This window comes from Sinohyriopsis cumingii, chromosome 2 (assembly GCF_028554795.1).
Source record: "Sinohyriopsis cumingii isolate HCF-2022 chromosome 2, ASM2855479v2, whole genome shotgun sequence".
Lineage (NCBI taxonomy): Eukaryota > Metazoa > Mollusca > Bivalvia > Unionida > Unionidae > Sinohyriopsis > Sinohyriopsis cumingii.
This window is the reverse complement of record NC_142962.1, coordinates 15,817,480-15,834,354: the sequence shown is the minus strand read 5'-3', so window position 1 is coordinate 15,834,354 and position 16,875 is coordinate 15,817,480. Positions and strand designations below refer to the sequence as shown.

At 35.0% G+C, this 16,875-nt stretch overlaps 1 protein-coding gene across 1 annotated transcript in view; it reads left to right on the top strand.

The window, feature by feature from the left end:
• The window catches only part of LOC149804377 (RNA polymerase II-associated protein 1-like), a 126,438-nt gene extending 118,459 nt beyond the window's left edge, over nucleotides 1–7,979 (top strand). The window contains exons 25-27 of the mRNA XM_089932272.1: nucleotides 3,145–3,310; nucleotides 4,550–4,774; nucleotides 7,445–7,979. Of these exons, the coding sequence (XP_089788398.1) occupies nucleotides 3,145–3,310; nucleotides 4,550–4,774; nucleotides 7,445–7,567 (514 nt within the window). The 3' untranslated portion in view covers nucleotides 7,568–7,979. The remainder of the gene's footprint in view (nucleotides 1–3,144; nucleotides 3,311–4,549; nucleotides 4,775–7,444) is intronic.
• The last annotated feature ends 8,896 nt before the right edge of the window (nucleotides 7,980–16,875 follow it).

Here is a 16,875-nt window from a genome sequence, read left to right as displayed (position 1 = left end):
ATGTTGTATGACTATATATTGATAATAATATGATAAAGAGTGCAATATAACTATACATTGGATATTGCAATAAGAGCATGATATAACTATACATTGTATAAATTGATAAGAGTATGATATAACTATACATTGGATATTACAATAATAGTGGGATGTGACTATACATTCGATATTACAATAAGAGTACAATATGACTATACATTGGATATTATGATAAGATTATGATATAACTATACATTGGATATTACAATAAGAGTGTGGTATGACTATACATTGGATATTACGATAAGATTATGATATAACTATACCTTGGATATTATGCTAAGATTATGATATAACTATACATTGGATATTACAATAATAGTATGATGTGACTATACATTCGATATTACAATAAGAGTGTGATATGACTATACATTGGATATTATGAAAAGAGTAGGATATAACTATACATTGGATATTACAATAAGAGTGATATACCAATACATTGGATATTACAATAAGAGTGTGATGTGACTATACCTTGGATATTACAATAATAGTATGATGTGACTATACATTCGATATTACAATAAAAGTGTGTTATGACTATACATTGGACATTACAATAAGAGTATGATATGACTCTACATTGGATATTAAAATAAGAGTGTGATATAACGATACATTGGATATTACAATAAGAGTGTGATATGACTCTACATTGGATATTACAGTAAGAGTGTGATGTGACTATACATTGGATATTACAATAAGAGTTTGATATGACTACATTGTATATTATGATAGGAGTATGATATGACTCTACATTGGATATTAAAATAAGAGTGTGATATAACGATACATTGGATATTACAATAAGAGTGTGATATGACTCTACATTGGATATTACAGTAAGAGTGTGATGTGACTATACATTGGATATTACAATAAGAGTTTGATATGACTACATTGGATATTATGATAGGAGTATGATATGACTATACATTGGACATTGCAATAAGAGTATGATGATACTACATTCAATATTACAATAAGAGTGTGATATGACTATATATTGGATATTACAATAAGAGTGTGATATGACTATATTGGATATTACAATAAGAGTGTGATGTGACTATACATTGGATATTATGATAGGAGTATGATATGACTATACATTGGATATTACAATAAGAGTGTGATATGACTATACATTGGATATTACAATAAGAATATGATGTTACTCATTGGATATTACAATAAGAGTGTGATATGACTATAGGATATTACAATTAGAATGTGATATGACTCTACATTGGATATTACAATAGGAGTATGATATAACTGTACATTGGATATTGCAATAGGAGTGTGATTTGACTATACATTGGATATTACAATAAGAGTATGATGTTACTCATTGGATATTACAATAAGAGTGTGATATGACTATATATTGGATATTACAATTAGAATGTGATATGACTCTACATTTGATATTACAATAGGAGTATGATGTTACTCATTGGATATTACAATAAGAGTGTGATATGACTATATATTGGATATTACAATTAGAATGTGATATGACTCTACATTGGATATTGCAATAGGAGTATGATATAACTGTACATTGGATATTGCAATAGGAGTGTGATTTGACTATACATTGGATATTACAATAAGAGTATGATGTTACTCATTGGATATTACAATAAGAGTGTGATATGACTACATTGGATATTACAATAGGAGTATGATATAACTGTACATTGGATATTGCAATAGGAGTGTGATATGAATATATATTGGATATTACAAAAAGAGTGTGATATGACTCTACATTGGATATTATGATAAGATTATGATATAACTATACATTGGATATTGAAAAAAGGCTGTACATAGTATGGTATTACAATGGGATTGGTATGACTAGAATGAATATTACAATATGAATATGATGTGAATACACATTGGAGGAAATTATGAAAATGCCACAATCCAAAACCCACTTGATTTAGATTTTATTTTAAAAAATGTATCAGTGTTTTTGAGCAGAAAGTAATAATAAATTTATGTGATAGGCAGAGAAAGAAAGTCATGGTTGGATCTAGATAGATAGCCCTATCAATCTATTATAGGGATTTTAAACTATTTTATTATATTCTCTTTGATTTCAAAGCTTGAAATGTATATCTCTTGGAAATGTTCACCAACCTGAAATATCCTTGACCTGCCATGGTTCGTCGACTTAATGTGAATTTTAATGGTTATATTATAATATTGTGAAAAAACATTAAAATCACCATTGAAACTGTTGAACCATATGTACATAATTTATTCATCATAAACTCTCCAAATTCTTTGCAAGCTACCTTTTTCTGACTATGTCAAACTGTTTCTGTTTCTGGAAGTGCATCCATGGCTCATGCCCCTGAAATAAATGCCTTGTAATGTAAGATTGGAATGTAACAGCTAGGCCAAGATGTAGAAATTAGCTGTTTATGATCTCTTATTATTAATATTTGCATCTATAATGTATTTCATGTTTTTCAAGGCATATTAATTGCAGCAAAACACTTATAAATAACGATTACAACAATATCAAGATATTAAAGTTTGATACTATATAGTTTAACATTAGATTCATTTTTCCTCTTATGATATGAAATTGCACATTGTAGTAACCAAGTTTTTACCTTGTCTTTGTCATCTCAAAAGTCTCTAAACAGTTTTATTATTATAGTAAATAAATAGATCAGATCTGTGCCACCATTATAATGGACAGTAATTTTTAAGTTTCAAAATTGTGGTGCATGCCGCAGAAATGCTGATATTGAAGGATTTTGTATGCATGACAAATCATTCACCTCTACATCTTCTATACCATACCATCTTTTTCAGCTTAATTTTTCAAAATATAAATCAAACTTATCATCATTACTCATCTTTAATTAATTTGCCCTGCATTTTTCACTTGACCAGCCTGCAAGCGAATGTTTGATTGTGAAGTAAGTTCAACAAAAGATACCCAGACAGATATACAGACACAGGCAAGAAGAGTCATAATTAAAACAGACACATTGTGCAAATAATGTCCCTTATTATTTTGATATCATAATTGCAAGACAAAATAAATTTCCACAAATTTTTCAGGTATATGGGACTTCTACAACAGTATGAGGCAGTTTCATTTGGAGATTCCGTGTTTGGCTGCTATGTCTTGGTTCCTCTGCAGCAGCAACACAATCTGATGCTGAGGAAAGCTGTCTGGACAGAACACACAGGGATTCTGAGAACACTTACCCTCCCTATTCAGGAGGTACCAGTTTTACACATTATTTAATTTCTATAGATTTTACTGATAGGACTTACAGACAGCAGCCAATCACTCACCCACCCCATCCAGGATGTATTAATTTACATTTTCTTTATTTATTTGGTACTGATAAGAACTGGAACCGATGGCCACTCACCATCTCCATACAGTTTATACTTGGTTTATTTGTTTTGTATGGATTTGTACTGATATGACTTACACTCAGTGACCCGAATGATGGCATCAGATGTTCTTTACAATGGAAGAAAGTGAAGAACCCAGAGAAAACCACTGATCTTAGAAAATCATATTTTCAACCCTTGCTGGGATTAGAACTTAGAATCAAATATTTTTTTTACCTCAAAGATACGATGTAGGCTCATTACAGGTGCACTATTTGACCCCAAAACACCAGGCACATAACTGATATGTATAGTATTATCATCCTTTTAGAATATGATGCTTTGGCCCTCTCCACCCCACCACCCATCTCTCTCTCTCTCTGTCTCTCTCTCACTGGAAGTATTGAGTGGTACAAGACTTTTATCCCTCAGAGTTTAGATGCTGGAAGAGACCTTAAAATGGGTAATTTTACCAGTGTAAAATAAAATGGATTGCATAATGAAAGCAAATAAAATGCAGATTAGATGCAAACAAAATGATGTATGAACGAAACAGATTGCAAAGATCACACAAATTCTGCATTTGTAATTTTCATTTTCTAGATCACATCTGACTCGTGAATGCAACATGGCAGAATGATAAATCAAGCCATAAATTCAAGAAACAATTGAACAGTTAGGATTGGTATTTATGTCCATGTAGGACAGTTAGGATTGGTATTTATGTCCATGTAGGAGAGTTAGGATTGGTATTTATGTCCATGTAGAACAGTTAGGATTGGTATTTATGTCCATGTAGAACAGCTAGGATTGGTATTTATGTCCATGTAGAACAGTTAGGATTGGTATTTATGTCCATGTAGAACAGTTAGAATTGGTATTTATGTCCATGTTGGACAGTTAGGATTGGTATTTATACCCATATATGAAAGCAAATAAAATAGGCAAAGAGCATGATGCCATACATCCAATTAATGTCTGTAGGCATATAAAACTTTGGAACCATGGTGTGTCTGAGTGTATATATATATATATATATATATATATATATATATATATATATATATATATATATATATTGAACTGCTCTAATGGGAATAATATATATGCATTCTTGTAGCTGCTGATCCCCCTAGAGCGATACCTTACCCCTGAGGAGTCAGACATGGACCTTTTAAAGCAATATTTCCGGGGCCTTTATAGCCAGGCCTTGAGGCCAAAATGGGCCCCAGTGCTGTACCTGATAGCTGTACACCATGTGAATCGGTTCCTCTACAACCAAGATGGTCAGCATACACAGCTAAAACATCACTTTATCAAGCAGCTTCTAGTCTCAGCCAATGATGTGAGTCATCTTATACCTTACTGTGGGAAGTAACAACTTTCTTCTTTCCATTTAGAAATAAACTGAATACCTTCAAAATACTGTCTGCATGCATTGTATTATTTTCCCACTACAAAAGATTAGGGTGTGAATTGTTTTACTGTCCATGCATCTGTCCATTGGTTGACAATTTGTATGCCCATGTGTTTGTCCATGTGTATATGTCCATGTATGTCATTGTGTTTTTGTCCCTGTATATGCCCCTGTCCATGTGTATGTGTATGTCCATAGTCCATGTCCATGTGTATGTCAGTGTGTTTGTCCATGTGTATGTCCATCTGTTGTAGTCCATGTTTATGTCCATGTGTATGTGTATGTCCATTGTCCATGTGTATGTCATTGTGTTTGTCCATGTGTATGTCCATCTGTTGTAGTCCATGTTTATGTCCATGTGTATGTGTATGTCCATAGTCCATGTCCATGTGTATGTCATTGTGTTTGTCCATGTGTATGTCCATCTGTTGTAGTCCATGTTTATGTCCATGTGTATGTGTATGTCCATAGTCCATGTCCATATGTATGTCAGTGTGTTTGTCCATGTGTATGTCCATCTGTTGTAGTCCTTGTTTATGTCCATGTGTATGTGTATGTCCATAGTCCATGTCCATGTGTATGTCAGTGTGTTTGTCCATGTGTATGTCCATCTGTTGTAGTCCATGTTTATGTCCAAGTGTATGTGTATGTCCATAGTCCATGTCCATGTGTATGTCATTGTGTTTGTCCATGTGTATGTCCATCTGTTGTAGTCCATGTTTATGTCCATGTGTATGTGTATGTCCATAGTCCATGTCCATATGTATGTCAGTGTGTTTGTCCATGTGTATGTCCATCTGTTGTAGTCCATGTTTATGTCCATGTGTATGTGTATGTCCATAGTCCATGTCCATATGTATGTCAGTGTGTTTGTCCATGTGTATGTCCATCTGTTGTAGTCCATGTTTATGCCCATGTGTATGTGTATGTCCATAGTCCATGTCCATATGTATGTCAGTGTGTTTGTCCATGTGTATGTCCATCTGTTGTAGTCCATGTTTATGTCCATGTGTATGTTTATGTCCATAGTCCATGTCCATATGTATGTCAGTGTGTTTGTCCATGTGTATGTCCATCTGTTGTAGTCCATGTTTATGTCCATGTGTATGTGTATGTCCTTAGTCCATGTCCATATGTATGTCAGTGTGTTTGTCCATGTGTATGTCCATCTGTTGTAGTCCATGTTTATGTCCATGTGTATGTTTATGTCCATAGTCCATGTCCATATGTATGTCAGTGTGTTTGTCCATGTGTATGTCCATCTGTTGTAGTCCGTGTTTATGTCCATGTGTATATCCATAGTCCATGTCCATATGTATGTCAGTGTGTTTGTCCATGTGTATGCCCATGTCCATGTGTATGTCAGTGAGTTTGTCCATGTGTATGCCCATGTCCATGTGTATGTCCATCTGTTGTAGTCCGTGTTTATGTCCATGTGTATATCCATAGTCAATGTCCATATGTATGTCATTGTGTTTGTCCATGTATATGCCCATGTCCATGTGTATATCCATCTGTTGTAGTCCATGTTTATGTCCATGTGTAAGCCCATGTTCATGTGTATGTCCATCTGTTGTAGTCCATGTTTATGTCCATGTGTAAGCCCATGTGCATCTTTCAAATCCATGTTTGTACAATGGCACAACAACATTTACTCTTAGAACAATGAAATTGTACACAGATTATCATGTCCTTATTAAATGACTGAATTAAATGTTTAGATTATAATGTCATGATTAAATGACCTCATTAGATTTTCAGCCCACTTAGGCAGTTTCTAAAACAAATTACAAGTTTTTGAACCTTTTGGATTTAAACTTTTGGTCAGTAAACTTAGCATGTTTAAGCAAAATCCTCTTGATGTAAGCAAATAAAATTTGGTTGGCATCGTATTTATAATAAGTAGTGGACATAGGCATATGAAATTTTATGGATGTATTTGTGTTTATATGTAGATGAACTGGCTAGATTATCATGCAGTTACTGGAATTTTTCATTTTTTTACACGTTTTTTATATTGAAGACCTTGTTAGCACAAGTTATATTTTTGTATGCATACAAACACAGACAACATAATTATATTTTCATGACTTATCATTTTAAAAAAAACGTTTATAGTTTTGAATTTTTGAGACTCAGACTTGTTTGGTCTGAAGGGTCTAACATGCCTGTAATGGGGCATGCATTTTTATTTTTAATTCTCATTAACATTTGTAAGCTATGTATTAACTGTCTGAGATGTTAATGATGTAATATGTTAGCTATGGAAAATATTTAACATGTGAAATGTACCCACATTTTGGTAAGTTATCTGGTACTATTTGATACAGAAGTGATAGCAAGGTTTTACATTATATGGAACAATGTGATTGGCTCATTCAGGTCAGCATTATTAACACATGGGTGGGTATGAATAAAGTATGAATCCATAAACAAAAATAGGAAAAAATATGTAAATCTGAAAAATATCTAAATATCAAAAGCTACACTGTGATTTTACTATTTTACCACTTTTTTGTAGTTGAATGGTATATATGCATCACTGTGTTTTACCTAGAGATATTTTATTGCACACATTTTTTTCCATTTACATTTCAGGAACTGAAGCGTCATGTGTTGTACTACAAGCAGGCCAATTCCCAAAATCCTCTTGGAATGGAGCTTTTTACAGAATTGCCTCCCATTAGGCAGACTCTGATAGACAGTCTGCAAACAAGCTGAGAAAGAGGATTATCTTCATCTAAAATTTGTAACACGTGACAACTTTTGAAGCCTCATGAACAGATGAAAGTGACTTCCTTTCAGTTTGCTGCTGATGATGTGGCTAAACTTCATCGGCAATGACCAATGAGGATTTATGTACAGTTCTTCTAATCTTGGCATTCATTCATTTATCACCCAAATGAAGTTGGGCAGCTTTTGTGTGAGAAGTAACAGCTTGATAAGTCCTAATCATGGGCAATGCATATTTATCTTGTAACAGTTACATGAATTTTGACATTGGGAATTACATTTAAAGTACAAGTCTTACAACTCAAGTTATTTAGATCCAGAAATTGTTCGTAGTGAAATGGATTGAAGCATGGTTCATTGTAAGCTCATCAGAATAAAAATAAAATTGTGGGTCTCTAAATTAGATCTTTGTTCTCTTTAGCCATCATTATAAAACAACCATCCTAGTTGGATTTGGTATAGAATTCACTGGGATTTATGGCTTGATTAGATGTTTATAGAATATTTATATGATTCTTCTTCAAATACATTACCCAATCCTAATAACTTAGGAGTACATCATCTATTTTACAAACTCATCTCTCCTAAGCTAGTCTGTAGAAATAAAATAACTTGGTCATCTACCCACATAGGTGGGATCCAGAAAGGAATGATCTCCCCCTCAATAAAGGGATTAGCACTGGAAAAATTCAATCTTTTGCAGGCAAAATCAAGAATAAATAAAGATTGTATAAAATTTTTTTGTGAAAAATGTAATTGATTCTGTTTTAAAATTTTAATTTAAAAATCTTGGTTGTCATGATGTAGTTGTGAAATACATCGTGTACTACCTGTGTAACTCATGTTCATTTATGATTGGTTGCTTAAAAATGACAGGAGAGCACATGCTTGATGCTGAGGCTAGCTTGCAATGATGATTTATTAAATGGCAAAACCAATTAAAACTCAGACACTTTTTCATTTTTTAGTAGTAGTACTTCTAATAACAGCCAGAGTGCAGATGTGTGTTTATTAGTAGGCACAGAGGCAGTGAACCAACACTTTTTCACACCATTCTGGAAGGCCCTTCTCATTACTACTTTGCCCCCCACCCTATTCAAATTCAATGGGGCAGGTGTTCACATTTACCAACCTCCTTTACCTTTTTTTCTCATGATAGGAAGTAGCTCATTTAGAGACTTTCAAAGTCATTTTCCATTGGTACCTATTCCATGTTTGAATTTATTTTGAGGAGTTTCCTCACAGTTAAGTATACTCTATCTGTATTTCTGTCCAGGATGAATAGTCACATTTTTTTTGGTCTAACTTCGTCATGGGAGATACATGTATAGCCATTTTTTGGTCTAACTTTGTCATGGAAGATACATGTAGAGCTATTTTTTGGTCTAACTTTGTCATGGGAGATACATGTAAAGCCATTTTTTGGTCTAACTTTGTCATGGAAGATACATGTAGAGCTATTTTTTGGTCTAACTTTGTCATGGGAGATACATGTAGAGCCATTTTTTGGTCTAACTTCATCATGGGAGATACATGTAAAGCCATTTTTTGGTCTAACTTCCTCATGGGAGATACGTGTAGAGCTATTTTTTGGTCTAACTTTGTCATGGGAGATACATGTAGAGCCATTTTTTGGTCTAACTTCGTCATGGGAGATACATGTAAAGCCATTTTTTGGTCCAACTTCGTCATGGGAGATACATGTACAGCCGTTTTTTGGTCTAACTTTGTCATGGAAGATACATGTAGAGCTATTTTTTGGTCTAACTTTGTCATAGGAGATACATGTAGAACCATTTTTTGGTCTAACTTCGTCATGGGAGATACATGTAAAGCTAATTTTTGGTCTAACTTTGTCATGGGAGATACATGTAGAGCCATTTTTTGGTGTAACTTCGTCATGAGAGATACATGTAGAGCCATTTTTTGGTGTAACTTCCTCATGGGAGATACATGTAGAGCCATTTTTTGGTGTAACTTCATCATGGAGATACATGTAGAGCCATTTTTTGGTCTAACTTCGTCATGAGAGATACATGTAGAGCCATTTTTTGGTGTAACTTCGTCATGGGAGATACATGTAGAGCCATTTTTTGGTCTAACTTTGTCATGGGAGATACATGTAGAGCCATTTTTTGGTGTAACTTCATCATGGGAGATACATGTAGAGCCATTTTTTGGTCTAACTTCGTCATGGGAGATACATGTAAAGCCATTTTTTGGTCCAACTTTGTCATGGAAGATACATGAAGAGCTATTTTTTGGTCTAACTTTGTCATGGGAGATACATGTAGAGCCATTTTTTGGTCTAACTTCGTCATGAGAGATACATGTAGAGCCATTTTTTGGTCTAACTTCGTCATGGGAGATACATGTAGAGCCATATTTTGGTCTAACTTCATCATGGGAGATACATGTAGAGCCATTTTTTGGTCTAACTTCATCATGAGAGATACATGTAGAGCCATTTTTGGGTCTAACTTCGTCATGGGAAATACATGTAGAGCCATTTTTGGGTTAACTGCTCTATGGTTAGCAGTACATTTATTCAGATAATTGGTACTCAACCCAGTTTATGCATTATGTTGCAAATTGTTTATTAATACATACCATTTGGTCATTCAAGTAATTATTGTAGCCATTTGTATTCATCAGTAGCATCCCCATCACAGTAAATTCATGTGTCTCTTGGCTGATCTCACCTGTGTAGGATATCTTATTGCTCCTTGCAGGTGTCAGTAAAATGGGCATGGAGTGCAATGTGTTAAGTTGGCAAATGATAACTATGTTAAATGTCTGATAAGGGATGCAGTTTGAGTTATAAGTGTGACATTTACACATGCTACCTTGGTGAACAACTTCTGCAGGTGGAATGTGGCAATTCCATCAGATTTAGATAATCACACTATGTATATTTGATTTAATTTATATTTGATTTAATTTTATTGTTTGTTTGTTAGTTTTAAATTTTTTTATTTCCATTACATGCTATTGTGATGTAACTTTATTTACTGGATTTGATGTTGTCCAGTATGGAGTTCAGTTCAGACTGATGTTTTTATTTTTTATTTTTGACGTAAACAGCTAATAATAGAGACATTGTATTTAACACTGACCTTGTTCCTGACCTTGATTCAGAAACAGTTGCAGTGCTAATAAACTTTTTTCTTTTTTAAATTCTTTCCCAGAGTAATAACCATTGTTTTCAGTTAAGGCCATACTGTGGGAGTACATGACGTTAGGCATGTGAAAAGCTTCTATTTTGTTCTGGAAGGGTGATCTTGTGACCCTCATATGAGAATCTGTTTTGTATCTTAAATTAGTGTATAACTGTTTTCTGGAAAGAATTTGGGCATTTGGAATCTAAGCCACTGACATTTAAAGGTATTTTTTGTGACCAGTTTGAGTTGAAATTTTATTTAATGGAATACAAGTGATTCTTTTCTCTGGAAATATATAAGTGCTTATACAGAATTCTGAGACAAAGACATTCATTGAAATTTATTTGGAATTCAAAACTGGATTCATTTTTCTGTGATTCAACAAGGAACTGTTGACACAACAGCACTTTGAAGGTTGCAACAGACGTCATCACCTTCCATTTTGGATTTCATTGGGGCTTGAATTCAGATTCATTTAGGACTTTTTAATCATAGGACTTCTATTTTTTAATTCTTGGAATAATTTTGGATTTGATTCATAAAACCGTGAGTTCTTTTTCTCATTTTTACATTGTTTTTCTAAGGAAATAAATTATTTGTTAAATTTTAAAAATAAAAGAAAGAAAAGAAAACAGTGAAGACAACAAACAACATAATATTTGACCCTTGATCAGATGGGACACACTGGGAACCTTGTTGATGCACATATCATGGTAAACAAGTATTGGTTACCAGACTTGGTCTTAGGTAAGGGACTGAAACAATCTTCTGCTAAATGGTTTGTCAGCTGCAGGAATAGGTTGCAGATGAACCTTAGGGATCGTCTGATTTGGTTTTCCTACCATTTAACAGGTATGACAAGATCTGTAGTATTTACAAACATCACTTTAAATTTTGGTCAATAGAAGTGAGTCAGGATCTTGTGATAAGTCTTAAAATCTCTAAATGACCAGACAAAAGGAGTCTCATGGGCCAGACTAAGAATTTCCTGTCTGTAAGATTTTGGAATTACAGTTTGATAGGTCAGTGACCACTCATCACCAGCAGGTACCTTGGGAGGTCTCCATTTTCTCATAAGAATTCCATTTTTGATGAAATAACAGATGGGTACTTCAGTGGCTTCAGTTTCACTAATGGCCCTTTGAAACAAACAGGAGATCTCAGGATCTTTTTCCTGTTCGACTACAAGTGATCGTCGTTTTTCACCCTGATTAGAATAAAGAGAATGAGTAGTTAAAAGAGGAGAACTGTGATCAATACCTTTTGTTGATCCAAACAAGGAGTGAAAGTGACCTCGTCAAAAGCCTGACCAGTACATGTGTCAGCTAAAGGAATACTTTCCAAATCAACATAATTCTCAAGAGCTTTCTTTGCCATAGCCCTAGTAGCTGCACAAGAAGAGTATAAATCAGGGAATTCTTTTTCAATATGATCAACTTTCAGATCCAAACAAGGTTTGTCAGTTACAAGTGGATTAATCAAAATCTTATCACCAGCTAGGTCGTTGCCTAGTAATAAACGAATGCCCACAGTGGGTAAAACAGACTGTTCCGACTGTCACGGGTCCTGAGACAAAGTCTGATGACAAATTTACACAGTGGAGAGGAACATAAACAAAGCCGCACTCTACTCTCTGAATAAGAACACTCTCATTAGAAGAAGACTTATCAAGAAAAGGCAAAGTACCTGATAATAAAAGACTCTGAGAAGCTCCTGTGTCCCTTAAACTTTTAATAGGGATAGGATTGGCCGAATCACCCAAAAGTGATATAGAACACTTCAACATGAATTGTTCATAATTCTCCATAATAAAATCAGACTGGGATTTATTAGACCCAACAAACGTATTGCTTTCAATACATGAACATGACCTTGACCTCTTAGAAATAAGAGCATTTGGAATAGGTCTGTCTTGATTCTGATGCTTATTTTTTAGTTTGGAGCAATCTGAAATAATGTGTCCTTTCTTCTTGCAATAGGTACACGTAGGAAGAAATGGGGATTTTTGATCAAGCTTATCAGAAGCTTGATTTCTAAATGTTGTGCCAGATTGAAACTCAGAAGGGCTTGTGTTAGGCTGAAACATCTTTTTACCAGAAGAATGCTGAGTGGAAAACTTTATGAGCTAAGGAATACTTGTCAGTGGCACAAGCAGCGTTTTCTAAGGTTTCAGCCTTATACTCATCAAGATAAGTCTTAATGTCACTATGGACACAGCTCTTGAACTCTTCGAATAATGCAAGTTGTCTAAAACTTTCATAATCTGGATCAACTTTCTTGGTTAAACACCATCTAATACATAACTGCTCTTTTTCTTTTGCAAATTTGACATGAGTTTGTCCAGCTTTTTTTAATAGTTCCTGATTTTTCACCAATAAGCCTCAGGGACTAACTCATAACCCTTTAAGATGCATTCCTTAACCTGATTATAGCCAGCACGTTGCTGTACTGACAGTGAATGGTAAATATTGCTTGCTTTACCAGTAAGTACACATTGTAATAATAGAGTCCAATGCTCCCTTGGCCATTTCACAATTTCAACATTTTGTTTCAAAAGGAGGAAAATAATTGTCTACTTCTATTTCTTTTAAAGGGGGCACTAACCTAATATTCCTACTAACATCAACACATGAATTTGTATCTAAAGTGGAAATGTGCTTTTCACTTTCCAGCACTATTTCTTTTATTCAAAATTTGAAATTGGCTTTCTTCCTCTTCTCTTTGCATTCGCATTAGTCTATCTTGTTTTTCTTTCTCGAATTGCATTTGTCTTTCATCTTTCATCTTTCTCTTTCTGAGACTGCATTTGTCTTTACTCCTTTTTCTTTCCATTTGTATCATTTCTATCTGAAACTGAACCTGTCTTATCTCTAATTCCAACCTTTTTTTTAGTTGTTCTGCCATTTTTAAAATTATAACCACTCCTGAGTAGAATTTTAAAACATTTTCTTCTTTTGATGATATTGTAAAAGGCCTGTTGATTTCATTAAAGATTTCTAAAATGAAAAATATTGCTTGGAATTTAACAAATTTAAAAAACCATGGGAATTTAAATTTTAAAAACCAAAGTCTTCAGAAACATTTTAGCCAAAATTCATATATGCCAAGGACAAGCACCCAATTTTCTTGTTACATTTTGTAAGAGCCTAAACACGTAACAACACAGCTATAATCATATCCTTGCCTTCATGGTCATCATGCACAGTTACATTGTCTTCATGGTCATCAGACTCAGTTACAACCATATTCTTGCCTTCATGGTCATCATGCACAGTTACATTGCCTTCATGGTCATCAGACTCAGTTACATTGCCTTCATGGTCATCAGACTCAGTTACAACCATATTCTTGCCTTCATGGTCATCATGCACAGTTACATTGCCTTCATGGTCATCATGCACAGTTACATTGCCTTCATGGTCATCAGACTCAGTTACATTGCCTTCATGGTCATCAGACTCAGTTATAACCATATTCTTGCCTTCATGGTCATCACAGACAGTTACAACCATGTGCTTACCTTCATGATTATCAGACAAAGTTACAACCATATTCTTGCCTTCATGGTCATCACAGACAGTTACAACCATGTGCTTGCCTTCATGATTATCAGACAAAGTTACAACCATATTCTTGCCTTCATGGTCATCACAGACAGTTACAACCATGTCCTTGCCTTCATAGTCATCACACGCTGTTACAACTAAACCCTTGCCTTCATGGTCATCACACAGAGTTAAAACTAAGCCCTTGCCTTCATGGTCATCAAATACAGTTACAACTAAGCCCTTGCCTTAATGGTCATCACACACAGTTACAGTCATGTCCTTGCCTTCATGGTCATCACACAGCTACAGCCATGTCCTTATCTTAACGGTCATCACATACAGCTACAGCCATGTCCTTTCCTTCAATGGTGAGAACAAATTTGTTGGTAATATCAGTAGGTTGAGATCACTTGGTATAACAGCCCATCTTGACCAGCAGTGGCATTAGATTACAGTCCATCATTATGATTCTGACAAGGCCTCAGCCTATGCTTGAAAGGACAGGTCTTACTGATATAATATCTTGTGCCCCATCCCATCATCATAATACTGGCACGGGCATGGGATAAGTATTGCCTCTCTTTCATGACTGAACTTTGCCATCAGAAGTAGATCGAATATAGTCAGCACCAGTGATTTGGATTTTTAAGGTAGCTTTAACAATTTTTCATTCATATCGCTATGATGTCTGCAGTGTGGCAGTGGTATATCTAAAGTTTCGAGAGTGTCTGCACGTTCTAGTACCGTATATGAATGGCAACCGAAACATCATTTTTTGGTGATGTGGAGGTGGCCGTGGTAGTATGCGTGCTGGAACGTTCAGACAGGCGATAGTTGTCTTATCTCGCATTCAGAGGTCCTAGGTTCGATACCAAGCAGAAACCCAATATGGAGCGAATTATTGATATGCTTGTTTAGCGGTAAGGTTGGAATAGTCCTAGTACTATTAGTGGTAATTAATGTCCTTACATTCGTCAACCATAGGGATCTTAATATACATCCTCGTAATAAAATATATATATTTATAAGTATATAGTCTTTAGAGTAATTCTCCTTAGGCCAGTGCTTGGAGTAATGCTACATTACTCCCTTATATAGATATAACCTAACTTTGCCAGTGCCAAGGTATCTTAGGACATATGATATATATATATCTAAAGTTTCGAGAGTGTCTGCACGTTCTAGTACCGTATATGAATGGCAACCGAAACATCATTTTTTGGTGATGTGGAGGTGGCCGTGGTAGTATGCGTGCTGGAACGTGCAGGCAGGCGATAGTTGTCTTATCTCGCATTCAGAGGTCCTAGGTTCGATACCAAGCAGAAACCCAATATGGAGCGAATTATTGATATGCTTGTTTAGCGGTAAGGTTGGAATAGTCCTAGTACTATTAGTGGTAATTAATGTCCTTACATTCGTCAACCATAGGGATCTTAATATACATCCTCGTAATAAAATATATATATTTATAAGTATATAGTCTTTAGAGTAATTCTCCTTAGGCCAGTGCTTGGAGTAATGCTACAATACTCCCTTATATAGATATAACCTAACTTTGCCAGTGCCAAGGTATCTTAGGACATACGATATATATATATATCTAAAGTTTCGAGAGTGTCTGCATGTTCTAGTACCATATATGAACGGCAACCGAAACATCATTTTTTGGTGATGTGGAGGTGGCCGTGGTAGTATGCGTGCTGGAACGTGCAGGCAGGCGATAGTTGTCTTATCTCGCATTCAGAGGTCCTAGGTTCCATACCAAGCAGAAACCCAATATGGAGCGAATTATTGATATGCTTGTTTAGCGGTAAGGTTGGAATAGTCCTAGTACTATTAGTGGTAATTAATGTCCTTACATTCGTCAACCATAGGGATCTTAATATACATCCTCGTAATAAAATATATATATTTATAAGTATATAGTCTTTAGAGTAATTCTCCTTAGGCCAGTGCTTGGAGTAATGCTACATTACTCCCTTATATAGATATAACCTAACTTTGCCAGTGCCAAGGTATCTTAGGACATACGATATATATATATATATCTAAAGTTTCGAGAGTGTCTGCACGTTCTAGTACCGTATATGAATGGCAACCGAAACATCATTTTTTGGTGATGTGGAGGTGGCCGTGGTAGTATGCGTGCTGGAACGTGCAGGCAGGCGATAGTTGTCTTATCTCGCATTCAGAGGTCCTAGGTTCCATACCAAGCAGAAACTCAATATGGAGCGAATTATTGATATGCTTGTCTAGCAGTAAGGTTGGAATAGTCCTAGTACTATTAGTGGTAATTAATGTCCTTACATTCGTCAACCATAGGGATCTTAATATACATCCTCGTAATAAAATATATATATTTATAAGTATATAGTCTTTAGAGTAATTCTCCTTAGGCCAGTGCTTGGAGTAATGCTACATTACTCCCTTATATAGATATAACCTAACTTTGCCAGTGCCAAGGTATCTTAGGACATACGATATATATATATCTAAAGTTTCGAGAGTGTCTGCACGTTCTAGTACCGTATATGAACGGCAACCGAAACATCATTTTTTGGTGATGTGGAGGTGGCCGTGGTAGTAT